The sequence below is a fragment of the Cebus imitator genome, unplaced genomic scaffold (genome assembly GCF_001604975.1).
Source record: "Cebus imitator isolate Cc_AM_T3 unplaced genomic scaffold, Cebus_imitator-1.0 Scaffold698, whole genome shotgun sequence".
Lineage (NCBI taxonomy): Eukaryota > Metazoa > Chordata > Mammalia > Primates > Cebidae > Cebus > Cebus imitator.
Genome location: NW_016108013.1, coordinates 183,595 through 202,448, shown reverse-complemented (window position 1 = coordinate 202,448; position 18,854 = coordinate 183,595). Strand labels below are relative to the sequence as shown.

The 18,854-nt window shown below is 45.0% G+C and overlaps 1 protein-coding gene across 1 annotated transcript; it reads right to left on the bottom strand.

Moving 5' to 3' along the window:
- Nucleotides 1-4,769: 4,769 nt before the first annotated feature.
- On the bottom strand, nucleotides 4,770-13,230 carry KCTD14 (potassium channel tetramerization domain containing 14). Its single transcript, XM_017518698.2, has 2 exons — nucleotides 12,823-13,230; nucleotides 4,770-6,307 (listed from the first exon to the last, which is right to left on the bottom strand). The coding sequence occupies exons 1-2, from the start codon at nucleotides 12,871-12,873 to the stop codon at nucleotides 5,636-5,638; spliced, it is 723 nt and encodes a 240-aa protein (XP_017374187.1). The 5' UTR covers nucleotides 12,874-13,230; the 3' UTR covers nucleotides 4,770-5,635.
- Nucleotides 13,231-18,854: the final 5,624 nt, after the last annotated feature.

Here is an 18,854-nt window from a genome sequence, read left to right as displayed (position 1 = left end):
AAAAAAAAAAAAAAAGGAAAAGAAAAGAAAACAAACTAAAAAACAAACAAACAAAAACAAAAACAAACAAACAAACAAAAAACAGAAAACTAATCTTTGGACCTCATAGTAAAATAAAGAATTCAAAAATAAATTTCAAAACAGTCACAAGGGAACTTTATGTATGCTATGATTCCTCTCATGTGGCTTTAGTTTAAACACTTGCTCTACAAAATGACGGATGTAGTGGCTGTTCTCTCTATTTAAACATGTGAAGGATGTAGAACCCTGCTACTTCCCAGAAGCATCTGTAAGAGACACCGTGACCTTGGCCTTGCCCTTGCCCTACATTTCTTTTTGCCTTGAAATTTTGACTTAGCAATATCAGAGCCCTAAAATGTGCTGGATATTTTCAAATATATTACTTAATTTTACTCTCTGTATTCGTTTCCTGAGGCTGCCAGACCCAAACTTGGCAGTTTAAAACAGCAAACATTTATTCTCTCATAGTTCTGAAGGCTAGAATTCCAAAATTAAGTTATTGGCAGGACTGTCCTCTCTCTGGAGGCTCTAGGGGAGAATCTGTTCCTTGCCTCTTCTGGCTTCTGGATGCTGCCACAGCATTCCTGAGCTTGAGGTCATTTTAATTTATTTATTGTATTTCTTAATTTTTTGAGACAGGGTCTCACTCTGTCTCCCAGGCTGAGTGCAGTGGTGTGATCATAGCTCACTGCAGCCTCAACCTTCCAGACTGATGCAATCCTCCCACCTCAGCCTCCCGAGCAGCTGGGACTACAGGCGTGCACCACCATGCCTGGCTATGTATTTATTAGCAGAGATGAGATCTCACTATGTTGCTCGGCAGGTCTTGAATTCGTGGATGCAAGTGATCCTCGCCCTCAGTCTCTCAAAGTGTTGGCATACAGGTGCGAGTCACCATACCTGGCCACTTATGGTCATATCACTCCTCATTTATATTGTCTTCTCTTCTGTGTGCCTCTTATAAGGATTTATAAGGAAAGATTTTTACTGGATTTAGGATCCACTCAGATAATCCAGGAGAATCTTCTCATCTTAAAATCTTTAACTTAATTACATCTACAAAAACTGTTTTTCCAAATAAGGCAACATCTATAGATTCTGGAAATTATGAGGTGGACATAGCATTTGGGGGACCACCATTCAACTCACTACACTCTCATAACCCTGTGGATGGAGATCTGCTTTCAAGAACCCTGCCCTCCAGAGTTTCTTTCTTAAGAACACTGTAATTGATGAGCTGCCATTCAAAGTAAGGTCTTGGCCAGTTGCAGGGGCTCATGCCTGTAATCCTAGCACTTTGAGAGGCCAAGGCAAGCAGATCACTTGAGGTCAGGAGTTCTAGACCAGCCCAGCCACCATGGTGAAACCCCATCTCTACTAAAAATACAAAAAAAAAAAAAAAAAAAAAAAAAAAAAAAAAAAAAAAAAAGCCTGGTGCCTATAATCCCAGCTACTTGGGAGGCTAAGGCATGAGAATCACTTGAACCCAGGATGTGAAGGTTACAATGAACCGAGATCATGCCACTGCACTTCAGCCTAAGTGACAAAGCAAGACTCCATCTCAAAAAAAAAACAAAACAAAAACAAAGGAAGTTCTCTGGTCGAATTCCAGTGCTCCTTCAATTATGCCACACTTTGTTGACATCACCATATAACAGTAATAATACAGACATACCTCATTTTATTGAATTTGCTTTATTGTACTTCACAGATATTGCATATTTTATAAATGGAAAGTTTGTGATAACCCTGCGTTGAGCAAGTCTACAAGTGCCATTGTTCCAGTAGCATGTGCTCCCTTGGAACCTCTGTGTCACATTTTGCTAATTTTCACAATATTTCTAAATTTTTCATTATTATTATATCTGTGATCAGTGATCTTTGATGTCCCTATTCTAATTATTTGGGGGAACCACAAACCACATCCATACAAAACAGAAAACAGGATTAATAAATGTTGTGTGTGTTCTAACTGTTCCACTGACAGGCAATGCCCTATCTCCCTCTCTCTCTTCAAGCCTGCCTATTTCTTGAGATACACAATACTGAAATTCTCTGACACAAAATAATATTGAAGAGTTAATAACCCTACATAATGGACTCTAAGTGCTCAAATGAATGGAAGAGTCCCAGGCCAGGCATGATGGCTCGAGCCTGTAATCTCAGCACTTTGGGAGGCTGAGACTGGAGGATTGCTTGAGCTCAGGAATTTTTACCAGCCTAAGCAACATAATGATACAAAAAGTAAAATTAGCTGGATATGGTGGCACATGCCTGTGGTCCCAGCTACTTGGGAGGTTGAGGTGGGAGGATCATTTGAACCCAAGAAGTTGAGGCTACAAGTGAGCTGAGATTGTGCCATTGCATTATAGCCTGGGCAACAGAGCGGACCCCAAACACCAAAAAAAATAAAATAAAAATAAACAAAGGAAGAGTCCTACATCTCCCACTTTAAATCAAAAGTTGGAAATGATTGGCTGCAGGCAGTGGCTCACAACTGTAATCTCAACATTTTGGGAGGCCAAGGTAGGAGGCCTGCTTGAGCCCAGGAGTTGGAGGCCAGCCCAAGAAACAAGGCAAGATCCTGTCTCTACAAAATTTTAAAAATTAGTTGGGTGTGCTGGCACACACCTGTGATCCCAGCTACTCAGGAGATTGAGGTAGGACAATTGCTTGAGCCCTGGAAGTTGAAGCCTCAGTGAGCCATGATTGCACCATTGCACTCCAGCCTGGGCAACAGGGCAAGAGCCTTTCTCAAAAAATAAAATAAAGAGGCCTGGCGCAGTGGCTCACGCCTGTAATTCAAGCACTTTGGAGGCCAAGGCAGGTGGATCACCTGAGGTCGGGAGTTCAAGACCAGCCTGACCAACATGGTGAAGCCCCGTCTTTAAAAAATAATAATAAAATAAAGAAAGAAAGAAAGGAAGAATCAATTGGTGTGGCAAACTTCATTCTTGTTTTATTTTATGAAATTGCCACAGTAACTCCAACCTTCAGCAACCACCATCCTCATCAGTCAACAGCCATCAACATGGAGGAAAGACCCTCCACCAGCAAAAAGATTATGACTCAGTGAAGGTTCAGGTGATGGTTAGCATTTTTAGCAATAAAATATTCTTAAATTAAGGTATATGCATTGTTTTGTAAACATAATGCTACTGTGCACTTAATAGATTATAGTATAGGCTAGGTGTGATGGCTCATGCCTGTAATCCCAACACTTTGGGAGGCCAACTGGGGAGGATTGCTTGAGCCCAGGAGTTCAAGACCAGCCTGGGCATCATAGTGAGACCTTGTCTCCCTAAAAATAAAAAAATTAGCTGGGCATGGTGGCTTGCCTCTGTAGCCCCAGCTACGGGGAGTGCGAAGTGAAAAAATTATGAACCCCAAGCCACTGCACTCCAGCCTCAGTGACTATAGTATAGTGTAAACATAACTTTTTTAGGCAATAAGAAAGCAAAAAATTCATGTGCCTTACTTGCGATATTTGCTTTATTGTGATGGTCTAAAACTGAACCCACAGTATCTATGAGGTACGCCTGTACTAATGTCCAATGTTGATTGAGCTTCTTCTATGTCCCAGGTGCTGCCAAAAGTACTTTTTAATTTAATTTAATTTAATTTATTTTTGAGACTGAGTCTCGATCTTTTGCCCAGGCTGGAGTACAGTGGCATGATCTCATCTCACTGCATCCTCTACCTCCCAGGTTCAGGCAATTCTCCTGCCTTAGCCTCCTGAGTAGCTGGGATTAGAGGTGCTTGCCACCACACCCAGCTAAATTTTTTTTGTTTTTAGTAGAGATGGGGTTTAGTCATGTTGCCCAGGCTGATCTCAAACTCTTGGCCTCAAGTGATTGATCCACCCGCCTTGGCTTCCCAAGGTGCTGGGATTACAGGCATGAGGGCCTTTTTTTTGTTTTTTTTTGTTTTTTTTTTGAGACAACGTCTCATTTTGTTGCCTAGGCAGGAGTACAGTAGTGTGATCACAGCTCACTGAAGCCTCAACCTCCTGGGCTGAAGTCATCCTCCCACCTCAGTCCACTACAGGCCTGTACTACCATGCCTCACTTATTTAAACTTTTTTGTAGAGACAGGGTCTTATTATGTTGCCCAGGCAACATAATAGTGAGTTTGAGCTCAAATGAGCTGAAGTGATCTGCCCACCTAGGTCTCCCAAAGCGCTGGGATTACTGGGATGAGCCAACACGCCCAGCCAAGTCTTTTAAAAATATCTCCATGTACCTGCTTCATATGCTCGATTTTTCCACTAGTTTCTTTAACACATACAATACGGTTATAACCATTGTTTTAAGTTTTTACCTACTATTTCTACCACCTCTGGTTTTGTTTATCATCTATTATCATAATTTCTGGATCAATTTCTACTGATCTCTCAGGCTGGAGACGGGGATTCATCATGTTGGCCAGGATGGTCTAGATCTCTTGACCTCGTGATCCGCTCACCTCGGCCTCCCAAAGTGCTGGGATTACAAGTGTGAGTCACCGTGCCTCACCAAGACTTCCAAGTTTTTATACTGGAAGTCCTGTATCCCAAGAAATCCTTTGGTCCCAAGAAAGAAACCCTGTGTCCCAAGAAAGTCCCTGACAACCCACAACTGCTGATCAAGCTACTATGCAGGGAAGGGTCTATATCAGACCTGAACTTGGAGAAAGATGAACGTTTACATGTATCCTCCTTTAGAGGACAACTTCTGCATTAGGCTGAGAAGCAGAACCAGAACTGAGACTCTCATGCAAGTGGTTTATTGATGGGGTGCCCTTAGGAGAAGGGGAGTAAGGGAAGCAGTGTAGGGCGGAGGAAAAAAACTAAGTAAGAATGTGCTCTCAGAAGACTGACTTCAGCTTGATTCCATGAGAAGCTCTGGAAAAGGGAGTTCCTTGATGTAAGAGGTCACTCTTTTGTACCTCCATACGAGAGGTAGTAATTCTTTTCTAGAGATGGTCTCAAAATTAGAGTACATCAAAATCACTTGGAGGGTTTGGTAAACCAGAATGCTGTGCCAACCCCCAGAGATTCTGATTCAACAGGTCTGAGAATTTGTATTTCCAGCAAGTTCACAGGTAATGCTGATGCTGCATTTTGAAAACCTCCACTCTAGAGAAGAGGACAGCTGTGAGGTTTTAGTACCCACAGCATCTGGCAAAGGAGATGAGGAAAGCACCTACTACTACATGAAAGCACATGCCAGAGCTAGATGGATTGGACCACAAGCTGGGGCTACGTAGACTACATCTAGATTCATGGTATCTTGCTTGTTTCTGTTGTCATCCCTTGTATGTGTCTGTTGTCATCTCTTGCCAAAGCATAGTTGAAACATTCTTACTTGGCCTTGTTATTGATCTTCAAGAGAAGGGTCTGGGAGGTACATGAGGCTTTAAAGAGGGAGCAGCTGCAAGTTGCTAGGCAAATATAGTGGCATCAGTTGCAATGGAGTGGAAAGTCCTTAAATGGAAAATTAATATTTAGAGGCAACACTCTAAACCAACCTTGGAAATTGCCTGATGTTTGTGAAAGTAAAGGAAAATGGCGTTGATGGCAACTTTTAATTTCATAAGCCATGCCAGAACTCTTGACAGCCTCTGCTCCTGAGGATCACCACCAGGTGAAGGTAAATGAATAAATGTTAAAATAGATTCTGGTGGTTTTGGTAGCGTATACCAGGAAGAGGTCGTAGACCGCCTTGTACCCCTGGGCCTTTATGTCCATCGCCAGGCAGTACAGGAGGTCGCTGCTGTCTAGGGCCGCCTTCCAGGGCCCAAACTTGACAACGGACTTTTCCTTATCCTGCAGAAAATGCAGGACCTCTGAATAATATGCATCCTGTTCCTCAGTTTCCACCAGGCACACAAGCACACTGGACTTCCGCGCTGTTATGGCCTCTGCGCGTGCCAGGCGCACCATGAGTTCCAGGCTCTCGCTGTAGCCTGGCACTTGCAGCAAAAACTGCTTCCGAGACACCTGCTCACCAAAAATCTCCGGCATGTCCTCCAGCAGCTTGACCAAAGGCCTGATTTCGTAGAACTGAGCCTCACGGTATACTTCAGGGATGTGCTGCGTGGGCACTTGCCCAATGCGCAGGTAGTCCAGGATAGGTCTGAAATAGGTGCCAGGACGGTCAATGAAGAAGCGGCCCTCCGCGTCTGTGCAGGCCTTGGCTGAGCTAGAGAACATCTCTGCCAATTTTGAGCCCGGGAACTTTCTCAGGGTGCCCAGGGTGGTGGTATAGAACTCGCCCCCCACGTTCAGCTCCACAACGGTAGACATCTAGGGGCACAAAAGGCAGAGTAAACAACACACCATCTCCCCTGAGCACATGACTCATTTTTATCCAAAGAATAACTTGATAAAAAACTTAGGGGAACCATAAATTATTGGCTTCAGCTAGTGAAAAGTCCATCCGACTGAAGACTATTATATTTATGCTGTGTCGCTCCAGTGAGTGGGCTTTTGGGCTTTTTTTTTTTTTTTTTTTGGATGGAGTCTTGCTCTGTCACCCAGGCTGGAGTGTAGTGGTGCAATCTTGGCTCACTGCAACTTTTGCCTCAGTTCAAGCAAATCTCCTGCCTCAGCCTCCCAAGTAGCTGGGACTACAGGCGCGCACCATCATGCACAATTAATTTTTGTATTTTTAGTAGAAGCGAGGTTTCGCCATGTTTGCTAGACTAGTCTCGAACTCCTGACCTCAAGTGATCCGCCCACTTCAGCCTCCCAAAGTGCTGGGATTACAGGTGTGAGCCACTGCACCTGGCCAAGGGTGGGCATTTTAAGAAGAAAAAAAAAAGACTCTATTTGAAAAAAGAATATCCATTCAAGCCTCTTAATTTTAGGTCATAGAATGTTACGGGTGGAGGCCAGGTACAGTGGCTCACACCTGTAATCCCAGCACTTTAGAGGGCTAAGTTGAGGCAGGCAGATCACCTGAGGTAAGGAGTTCAAGAAGAGCCTGGTCAACTTGGTGAAACCCCGTCTCCACTAAAAATACAAAAATTAGCTGGGTGTGATGGCACAGCCTGTAATCCCAGCTACTCAGGAGGCTGAGGCAGGAGAATCACCTGAATCTGGGAGGCAGAGGCTGCAGTGAGGCAAGATCACACCACTGCACTCCAGCCTGGGCGACAGAGTGAGACTCCATCTCAAAAAACCAACAATAACCACAACAATAATAACAAAAGAATGTTACGGAAAGAGGCTGCCATGGAAGGAAGTCTCAGCAATAATACTTCCAAAGTCTGTGGCCTTTGGCAAGTCTTTTTGCCTCTCAAGGCCTCAATTTCCTTATCTATAAAATGAGGATATTGGCTGGGTACGGTGGCTCACGCCTGTAATCACAACACTTTGGGAGGCCGAGGCGGGAGGATAACTTGTGGCCAGGAGTTGGAGACCAGCCTGGGCAACATAGCAAGACCCCATCTCTATTTGTTTTTTTTAATTTTTATTTTTAAGATGGGGTTTCACTATATTGGTCAGGCTAGTCTCGAACTCCTGACCTCAGGTGATCTGCCCACCTCGGCCTCCCAAAGGGCTGGGATTACAGGTGTGAGCCACTGAGCCCGGCTTCAATTATTTTTAAAATATGTTTAAAGAAAAAAAATTTTTTGGGCCAGGCATGGTGGCTCATGCCTATAATCCAAGCACTTTGGAGGCCAAGGTCGGTGGATCACCTGAGGTCGGGAGTTCAAGACCAGCCTGACCAATATGGTGAAACCCCGTCTTAAAAAAAAAAAAAAGAAAAAAGAAAAAAAAAATGTTTTAAGTAAAGGCCAGGCACAATGCCTCACGCTTAAAATCCTAGCACTTTGGGAGGCCAAGGTGGGTGGATCACTTGAGACCAGGAGTTTGAAACCAGCCTGGCCAACATGGTGAAACCCCATCTCTACTATAAATACAAAAATTAGCCAGGCATAGTGGCACGAGCTGGTAGTCCCAGCTTCTCAGCAGGCGGAGGCAGGAGAATTGATTGAACCCAGGAGGTGGAGGTTACAATGAGCCAAGATCGCACCACTGCACTCCAGTATGGGAAACAGAATGAGAGTCCAACTTAAAAAAAAAAAACAACAGAAGTAAAATGGGGACATGGAGTTTTATGAAGTCAAGGTGCTCAACTCTGATCTAAGATTTAATGAAAGGCAGGGGTGAGGGAGGAGGGACACTTCTAATATTTCAGAAAGACTAAAGAAACCATATATGTGTTCATTCAGAAAGCATTTCTTGGGTATTTACTATGTATCCACATCCTGTGTTGTGAGCTGGGAACAAAAATTCTTATTTCATATAGATCAGAAGTTCTGATTAACAGTTGGCATGTCCTTGATTGATTTAAAAATGAAAGTTTTTCTTTTCTTTCTTTCTTTTTTTTTTTTTTTTTTTTTTTTTTTTTTTTTTTTTTTTTTTTTTTTTTTTTTTTTGAGACAGAGTCTCATTCTGTCGCCCAGGCTAGAGTGCAGTGACACGATCTTGGCTCACTACAACCTCAGCCTCCCAGGCTCAAGCAATTCTTGTGCCTCAGCCTCCCAAATAGCTGGGATTACAGACGTGCACCATCACACTTGGCTAATTTTTATATTTTTAGTACAGACAGGGTTTCACCATGTTGGCCAGGCTTGTCTTGAACTCCTGACCTCAAGTTTTCCGCCCACCTCAGCCTCCCAAAGTGTTGGGATTATAGGTATGAACCACAGTGCCTGGCCAGAAAATGGAATTTTTTTTTAAGAGATGGGGTCTCATTCTGTTGTTGCCCAGGCTGGGTTGCAGTGGTATGGTCATAACTCACTGCAGCCTTGAACTTGGGCTCAAGCCATCCTCCTGCCTCAGCCTCCCAAGTAGATGGGGCTACAGGACATTCAACACTGCATCTGGCTACTTAAATTTTTTTTTTTTTTTTTTTAAGAGATAGGTCTTACTATATGGCCCAGGCTGCTCTTGAACTCCTGGCTTCAAGACTTCCTCCTGCCTCAGCCTCCCAAGCAGGTGGTATTACAGGTACAAGCCACCATGCCCAGCAAAAATGGAATTCATTTGATGAATGTTTTTCAAAATATTGGCCCATGGGACTTAAATAATAACAGGAATATTTTTGGTAGAGAAAGGCCAGTAACTCTACATAGTATGGGTGTAAAACTGCTTCATAAACTGTGAAGTGTGGTGCAAATGCAAGTTAAGTTTGGCTGTTCCACAGAACTTTTAGAGGCCACCTCTCTGTGCCAGACCCTGAGCTGAGCACTAAGGATGTGGGTGGTATCTGCCTGGAGATACTCACAGGTTGGTGGGAAGAGGGATATGGAAACAGACAGTCTAGTAACTCTGTGTAGGGCTTTAAATGCATTATCTAATTTAATCCTCACAACACTTCCATGAAGAATGTATTAAATCTCCATTTTGCAGAAGAAGAAACTAAGGCTTAAAGAGATGAAGAAAGTTGCCTGAGACTGGCTATTAAGCGATGATGTCAGAATTTGAACTTAGGTCCATTTTACTCCAAGCTTGAGCTCTTAGCCATTACATAAATTACCTTCAGTCTTCCAATACCTTCACTTTTCATTCCCTTAGTGACTCATTCATTGAACAAAATGTATGTTGGGCCTATTATATGCAAACGTTGTGCCAAGTAGAAGAATAGGATACAGTCCGTGACTTCAAGGAGCTCACAGTGGAGAGAGGGAAACAGATGGCTTAAGCAGGTAGGTGCTGAGACGGAAGACTCAAAGATAGGAGGGGTCACGTCTTTTTGTGGATGTGTGTTGGAGGCTGTCAGAGAAGGTTTCCTAAGGGATGTGACAGCAGCTGCTGCGGAATAGATGCACAGTGTTAGAGGGAAGGTTGGATTTCCAACCTGGAGATTTTACCACAAGGATAGGGACGGGGACAGGGCTCAGGAATGTCCCTCAGTCTGATTTAGGTGTGTCCTCATTCTCAACTGGTCTGTGTGCTCTCCTTCTAAGATTAAAGTACTGGAGTTAAGAGAGCCAAAGGCAACCAAACTGTTGGAGAAATCTGATTACCATGGCAATAGCTCCTACCGGGGACAGTTCTGCTGACTGGAAGAGGGACAGCAGAGGAGAGGATGCATCTGGACAGCAACCAAACAAAAGAGCTGAGAAAAATAAGCCCAGAACCTCCTTTCTTCCATAAACCTCAAGGCCCCATGGCAAGGCTGTTTGGTTAACCCTGGGGTCATCTCTGTAAAGCAGGCAGTTAAATGTGAAGTTGCAGACTTTAACCCTTGAATGAACCAATAGATTCTCTTTACTCCTACACCACTGAAAGCTCCCAGGTCTTCCTAAGGTCCCCATATTACAGGCAAGAAAAACTCGGAGAGAAGTCACACAGCCAGGATGTAATGAAGTTGGAGCTGGGATGAAACCTGTATTAGCATGACTCCAATACAGTATGAGAGCCTCACTCCATCCTTCCCAACATCCTGCCCCACTACTGCCAGTACATACGTATATGCCCAGGGCCCTCCGCTTTTCTTCTCTGGGCCTAAGCTTAGTCATCTGTCAAACAGGGAGACAAAATGGACCAAGAGAACTCTAAGGTTCCCCAGCTCTAAAAGTCTAACAGATCCAATCACGTCAAATGTTCTTTCTGAAGCTAATTTCTAGATGCTTCAAAAAATAGGCTGGGAACAGTGGCTCATGCCTGTAATTCCAGCACTTTGGGAGGATGAGGCAGGAGGATCACTTGAGGCCAGGAGTTCAAGACCTGCCTGGCCAATATGGCAAAACCTCATCTCTCCTAAAAGTACAACAAATTAGCTAGGCTGTGGTGGCACACACCTGTAATCCCAGCTACTCAGGAGGCTGAGACAGGAGAATCATTTGAACTCAGAAGACAGAGGCTGCAGTGAGCCGAGATGGTGCCACTGCACTCCAGCATAGGTGACACAGGGAAACTCTGTCTCAAAAAAAAAANCTTCCTGCGCTCACATCTTCAGGACCATGTCTTTATCAATCAAGATCTCAGCCCTGTTCCTAAGCTTCTTTTTGTTTTTTGTTTTTGTTTTTTTTTGTTGTTGTTGTTGTTGCTGCTGTTTTAAGACAAGGTCTCACTCTGTTGCCCAGTTATGTGCCCAGGGCCCTTCGCTTTCCTTCTCTGGGAAGTGCAGTGGTGTAATCTTCGCTCACTACAACCTCCACCTCCCAGGCTCAAGCATTCTCCTGCCTCAGCCTCCAGAGTAGCTGGGACTACAAGTGTGCACCACCACATCCAGCTAATTTCTGTATTTTTTATAGAGACAGGGTTTCACCATGTAGGCCAGGCTTGTCTCGAACTCCTGAGCTAGATGATCCACCCGCTTCTGCCTCCCAAAGTGCTGGGACTACAGGCATGAGCTACCATGCCTGGCTGAGAATACCTTTTCTGAAGTACATATCTGATCCTGTCACTCCCTCCATTAAACACTTGAGTAACTTTTCATTCCCTTCCAGATAAACTCCAGACTCCACAACAAGGCTTGGAGGTCCTTTGCAAGTGGGCTGCTACTGCACCCCTTGCAATTAGCTACCAGAACCACCTGCTGCTCCCTACCCCTCCAATCCAGAGCAGGCCAGGCCCCCTCACCTCCAGAAACTCACTCACTTGCCAACCACACTCCTTTCACTCACCCCACTCATCCTTCACATGAATTCCTCTGGGAGTCCTTCTGGATAGGTTGTCTCATTATGATCCCAGAATGTCCTACACTACCGTACTTCCACTGGCCTGGCTATTCTTCCCTTGTAATTCCCTGTTCATTCATTGACTGTGAGGTTCCTGGCTAAGTGCTGTGTTTCACACCTGTAATCCCAGCATTTTGGGAGGCTGAGACAGGGAGACTGCCTGAGCTTATGAGTTTGAGACCAGCTTGGAGTCTTCGCCAGGCGTTCTGTTGGAGACCAGCCTGGGTCTCACCAACATGGCAAGATTTTAACAAACAAACAAAAAGGCTGCGAGGCTCCCAAGGGAGGGGACTATCCTCTGATTTACAGGAGAACCTAGTATTCTGTTCAAGACCAATCTTGCCCTACCTGGCATCATGCACAGTGCGCTACACTTCCCCAGTAATTCATTCTGGCACTTATTGAGCACTTAGGGCAGTCCTGGCACTCGGCATGTGGCTTTGTCAATAGCCAAAAACAATGACGTGATCGTGTCCCTATTAGAGAGAGCCACACTGCCCTGCTGCTGGATCTGCTTTCCCTTCCTCCAGGTCTTCAGGATGGCTCTCAGTCCAGGAGAGAATCTGAATGTTCTGCTCTCAGAGTGCACCCAGCCTTCCAGCGTTTTCTCCCATCCTCCTTCCCCGCTCCCCTCACCCAAGCCTGGGGAGCAGGCAGGCAAGCAGGGGGATTCAGTACCCAGCCAGAGGGCAGGGGTAGGCTGGAGACATTGGGGCTGCAGGTGAGGGAAAGATCCTCTAGCCAAGCTGGTTGGATGGGTTTCTCCCACCGGGAGCAAGGAAGAGGGAGGGGCAGAGGAGGAGCCGTGGACTAGGACAAGCTGGGGGAAGAGAGAGGAGACACCTGGAAAGGAAATAAAGACCCAGTGTAGACAGAGGAAGCAAAAGGGCAAAGAGAATAGGTTAGACAGAGCCAAACCAGGAACGGACACGAGGCGCGAAAGGAGAGCGATCACAGCAGGAGGAGCAGCAAAGAGAGAAGGGAGGGCCCAGCCGGAGGTGAAGGGAGACAGCGGCCAGAAGCAGCGGGCTCGGGCTGCTGGGAGCGACGGGCGGGAAAAACTGGAAGAGAGGGACGAGGCCGGGAGTAGAGGCGCGGGGACGCAGCTGGCCTCGCACTTACAGTCGGCGGCCCGGGCCGGGGAGAATGGGGCAGAGGGGTCTGGCTCGTCATCCTGACCTCTGGCCGCTCCACTGCGCAGCCTCGCCACGTGCAGATCGCTTGGGCCAGCGGAAGTGCTCCTGGCTCCCGCCCCTAGGTAAAGACATCCAGGCTCTAGGCGGAACAGGGCTTGGCCAGGCGTGGTTTGCAGTAAGACCGGGGCAAGTGCGAAAGGAAATGAACAGTCTGTCTATTTGGGGCTTCTAAAGTTGTTAGGCCCCGAGGAAGGCTGACTCTGGAGACCGAGAAATGGAGCAGACCCCTCAATGACTTGACCTTTTGATATAGATTGATTTTCTTCCTTTTCTTTCCTCCCACCTCAGCCTTCCAAAGTGGTGGGATTACAGGCCTGAGCCAGGCGTCTTGCCTCTTTCTTATTTTCTTTTTCGGCTCCGATCACATGGCACCCGAGATAAAAGACCCCATGACTGAGATAAAAGACCCTTTGACTACTACATCTTTTTTTTTTTTTTTTTTTACTATTAGAGTATTTATGAGAAAACTCCACCCCAAATTTTACATCATTTCACCAACTTTAGTTGGTATTTATTTTTTTTTTTTTTTACTATTACATCTTAATGTGGAATATTAAATATACCTTTCCCAAACAGAAATACTGCCTATAACCAATCAAATTGCTGTAACTATACAGTTATCTAATATGGAAAATGTTGAAATTCTGTTAAGCTTCCCCAGACCTTGCTTATATAAATGACCCTCAAACCATTCTACTCAAGAGCACTGGCCTGGCACGGTGGCTCATGCCTGTAATCCCAGCACTTTGGGAGGCCAAGGTGGGCAGATCACAAGGTCAGGAGTTCGAGACCAGCCTGGCCAATATGGTGAAACCCCATCTCTACTAAAAATACAAAAATTAGCCAGGTGTGGTGGTGGGCACCTTAAGAAGGCTGAGGGAAGAGAATCACTTGCACCCGGGATGCAGAGGTTGCAGCGAGCTGAGATTGAGCCACTGCACTAGCACTGAACCCAGCTTATTGGAGCCTGTGTCCCCCACTACTGACCATTCTCAAATTTTATGCTTAAATAAATTAAATATTTAAACATATTGCCTGAATCCTGTTAGTAAAGTTGACACTAGTTAATGTCCCTCTCTGGGCCTTGGAGTCCCCAGTACTCAAATGGGGGAGGCGGAGGGAAATGACATTAACTGACATTGACAACTAGAGACTTTCTACTCCCAACAGTCTCAGGAGTGAAAGATCAGCAACACCCATTTTACAGACTAGAAGAGTGGGGCTCTAGGAAGTAGGGTGGTGTTAAAATGTAAAATCTGAGGATCAACAAAATTTTTTTAAGAGTGTACTTGAGAGCTGGGCGCGGTGGCTCATGCCTGTAATCCTAGCGCTTTGAGAGGCTGAGGTGGGTGGATCACCTGAGGTTAGGAGTTCAAGACCAGCCTGGCCACCATGGTGAAACCCCATCTTTAAAAAAAAAAAAAAAAGAGTGTACTCAAGTAACAGGCAATTCTTGAATTGGGGAACACCAGATGGAAAGAGGTTTAGTGTTCCCATGACAATGCATCAGAGGGAAATATTTATGGAAAAAATGTGGAAGCAAGATATTTTATTGGGGCCAGGCGAGGTGGCTCATGCCTGTAATCCCAGCGCTTTGGGAGGCCTAGGCGGGAGGATCACTTGAAGTCAGATGTTCAAGACCAGCCTGAACAAAATGGTGACCCCATCTCTACTAAAAATACAAAAATTAGCCAGGAGTGATAGTGCCTGTAATCCCAGCTACTCCGGATGCTAAGGCAGGAGAATCTCCAGAACCCAGGAGGTGGAGGTTGCAGTGAGCCAAGATTGTGCCATTGCACTGCAGCCTGGGCAACAAAGTAAGACTCTGTCTCAAAAAAAAAAAAAAAAAAAAAGATATTTTATTGGTTACAGTTACAAAATTGCCTTTTTTGATTTACTTTGTAAAAAAGTCCCTAGTTACTTAATCATGTCAGTTGGCTGCTTGTGATTGCCTGATGTTGTTTTATTTCTGTCTAACATTAGCATTTATCAGATATGACTGTATTAGTCAGACCTCTCAAAAGGGACAGACTAATAGAATACGGCTGGGTGCGATGGCACACACCTGTAATCTCAGCAGTTTGGGATGCTGAGGCAGGCAGATCATATGAGGACAGGAGTTCAAGGCCAGCCTGACCAATATGGTGAAACCCCAAATCTACTAAAAATACAAAAAATTAGCTGGGCATGGTGATGCATGCCTGTAGTCCCAACTACTTGGGAAGCTGAGGCAGGACAATTGCTTGAACCTTGGAGGCAGAGGTTGCAGTGAGCAGGGATTATGCCACTGCACTCCAGCCTGGGCAACAGAGTCTAAATAATAATAATAATCAGTTAAAATATAATGAAAAGACACCAATTAATACACGTATGATATACATTGGTTAGGTCCAGAAAGACTGGACAGCTAGAAGGGGTTGAGGGGTTTCCACGTCATAGACAGATCCAAAGATTTTCTGATTGGTGGCCCAGTCATGATAACTCATTTCTGTAATCCCAGTACTTTGGGAGGCTGAGGTAGGCAGATATCTTGAGCCCAGGAGTTGGGGACCAACCTGGGCAGTATAGCAAGACTCCATCTATATTTTTTAAAATAAAAATAAAAAAGCAAGGATTTTCTGATCATCAATGGGTTATTATCTAAAGATCTGAGATCAATAGAAAGGCATGTCTGGGTTACTATAAGGGGTTGTGTAGACCAAGGTTTTATTATGCAGGTGAAACCTCCAGGTAGCAGGCTTCAGAGAGAATAGATTGTAAATTTTTGTTATCAGACTTAAAGGGACTATTCTGTCAGTTCTAAGGTCTCTGTTTTGATGGTAATACTGGTCAGCCGTGCCTGAATTCCGAAAAGGGGAAGGTCATAATGAGGCATGTCTGACCCCCTTCCAGTCATGGCCTGAGCTAGTTTTTCAGGTTAACTTTGGAATGCCCTTGGCTGGGAGGCGGGGTCCATTCAGATGGTTGGGGGGCTTAAAATTTTATTTTGTCTTTATAGTACCCAGTATATATCCTTGATGTGATATGAGGAAAACAATCTTCCTCCCCCAAAACTCATAATCTCAGTTCAATCATGAGAAAAACAGCAGAGAAATTTCAATAGAGGGACATCTTATGATATAACTGACCAGTACTCCTCAAAACTATCAAAGTTACCCAAAACAGGAAAAATCAGGGATTGTCACAGCCAAGAGCATTCTAAGGAGATATGACAACTGAACTGTAATGTGGAGCCAGGCATGGTGGTTCATGCCTGTGATCGCAGCACTTTGAAAGACTGAGGTGGGCAGATCACTTGAGCCCAGGAGTTTGAGACCAGCCTGGGAAACATGGCACAATCCCATCTGTACATAAAATACAAAAATTAGCTAGGTATGGTGTCACATGTGTGTTGTCCCAGCTACTCAGGAGGCTAAGGTAAGAGGATCGCTTAAACCTGGGAGGTGAGAGAGACAAATTGGGTTATTAAGATACATGTAATAAAAACAACGTTGGGTGCAGTGGCTCATGCCTGTAATCCCAGCACTTTGGGAGGCTGAGGTGAGTAGATCACTTGGGTCAGGAGTTCTAGACCAGCCTGACCAACATGGTGAAACCCCATCTCTACTAAAAATACAAAAATTAGCCAGTTGTGGTGGTGCATGCCTATAATCCCAGCTACCTGGGAGGCTGAGGCAAGAGAATCGCTTGAACCCAGGAGACAGAGATTGAGGTGAGCCAAGATCTTACTATTGCACTCCAGCCTGGCCAACAAGAGCAAAACTCCTTCTCAAAAAAAAAAAAAAAAAAAAAAAAAAAACCCACTTAACATAATAAACTTAATTATGATTGATAGCACATACTCAGACATTAGAGTTTTAGAAATCCCATACAATTTTGGAACACATATTAATAGTATTCACTAAAATATAGCCTGAAGAAGGTTAAACCCCTATCACCTGACAGGATTATTTTTATTTTGATAATTCTGTGTAACTAAACACGTTAAATACTCCTGGTTACCTCTCTTTTGGATGCTCCAGGGGCCCTCTGTAGCATCCAAAAGTTAGGGGTGTGGTTAATTCCATATGTCCCCAGGCCTTACCAAATTGTAAAGCAGGCAAGTCAAGTAGTTCTCAAAAGCCAAAGAAGGGGGTTATAACCTTAAAACATTTAGCAAACCTAGTATCTGACCTGCATAATTTAGATCACATATTTACATTTTGAAGCCATTTGTCTTTTACCATTATCTTTAAAACTATTTTTATGAGGGGTGGGAGGAGGAAAAAAAAAACCTGTTTTTATTTCTCAAAGATTAAAGTCACTTGAATTAAAAGCCTCTGAAAGTGCTGGGATTATAGGCGTGAGCCACTGCACCCAGGCTTTTCTAGTCTCTTTATCTATAGGTGGGCTGCTTAACTTCAAGAGCTGGGCATGGTGGCTCAAATCTGTGATCCCAGCATTTTGGGAGGCCAAGGCAGGAGGATCTCTTGATTCTAGGAGTTCGGGACCAGCCTGGGCAATATGGTGACACTCCATGTCTACAAAAAATACAAAAATTAGCTGAGTATAGTGGCTCACGCCTGTGGTCCCAGCTACTTGGGAGGCTGAGGCAGGAGGCTCTCTTGAGCCCAGAAGTTTAAGGCTGCAGTGAGCCAAGATGACACCACTAGACTCTGGCCTGGGCAACAGAGCAAGACTCTGTCTCAAAAAAAAAAAAAAAAAAAAAAAAAAAAGAACTCCAGATGGCCCAGGAGGCCCCAAGAGCTTCAGGACCCTGCAACAATTACCCAAGGAAGATAAGCCCTGTGCTAATCAGAACCGGTGACCCCTTATTACCTGTAGATCATTAGCATATCACTATCATGCTAAAATCTCCATCCATAGAAGAAAATCACCACCATTTTTTGAACATACGTATGATAAGTCATGTTTATGATCTGCACCTGTGCATCTGGAGTTCTTCCTTGCATATGTTTACATACTTCTTTGCCCCACTTCTAACTCCTTAAAATTCCCCAGCTTCCCACAGTTCAGTGAGAAAATATATTTAGAGCAAGGGCTCTCTGTCTCCATTCCTGGCCAGGAATATAATCTCTGCTTGCTTTTTTTTTTTTTTTTTTCCAATTGGGTATTCTTTCTTTGCCACCAAAGCAAAGTATGAAAAAGACTCAGTTTTCCAGTGACATTAGCACATTTGACCCTGGCAGTTGAAAATAGGCATTAGCACTGCCATTTTCTATATGAGGACCCTGAGCCTTCCAGAGATGAAGTGCCTCTTTCAGAGTCAGTCAGGCCAGGAGACAAGACAACAGGGCTCTAGTTCCGGCTCTGCCACCAGTTTGCAGTACCGCCTTAGACAAGTCCCTGCCCCTCTCTGGGCCTTGGTTCTCCTCCTATAATATGATGGGGTGTTGTGTATATTTTGAAATGATCTCTGTGATCCTGTCTTGCTTGATGCTATGGCAACAAAAGAATTCAAATAGCCCCTTGCTATTGTCTGTCACTGGATCTTGTTTCCCTTTGGCCTGACTCCAAGAGCAAGCACTGCTTCCTTCTGCCCTTCCCTCACTCACTCCCCTCTGTTCTTCCTAAGACAACACAGCCGCCAGCCCCCTCCCCTCCAGGCAGCTGGGCTTCGGGCCAGCCAGCCAAATGGCAGCTGGGACTCAGATGAAAGGGCCCTCAGAAGGCTGCTTGTGGCAGAGTGCCCAGCCTAGCCTAGCCCAGGCTTGGCAGCCCGGGGCCCAGCTGTGCCACGAGGCATCCTGCCCACCTACTCCCATACAAGCCTCCCTTTGTGAGTCCTGCAGAGAGGGAGACCCCTGCCAACCCACAAGGACCCTCTTCCCCACCCTCTGCTCCATACCTGCTTGAGAAATATTCAGGTCTGTAGAGAATGGTCCAGAACTACAACAGATTGACCTGACTGTGCCAGGCACTTTGGAGAGCTTTATCCCATTGACTCTTCAGAATAAC

What these genes read in the sequence shown, in the direction of transcription:
- KCTD14 (XM_017518698.2), bottom strand. Translation starts at nt 12,873, where the DNA reads ATGACGAGCCAGACCCCTCTGCCCCATTCTCCCCGGCCCGGGCCGCCG. An exon ending in CCCGGCCCGGGCCGCCGACT is followed by an intron (nt 6,308 to 12,822) that starts GTAAGTGCGAGG and finishes TTGTGCCCCTAG; the next exon opens with ATGTCTACCGTTGTGGAGCT.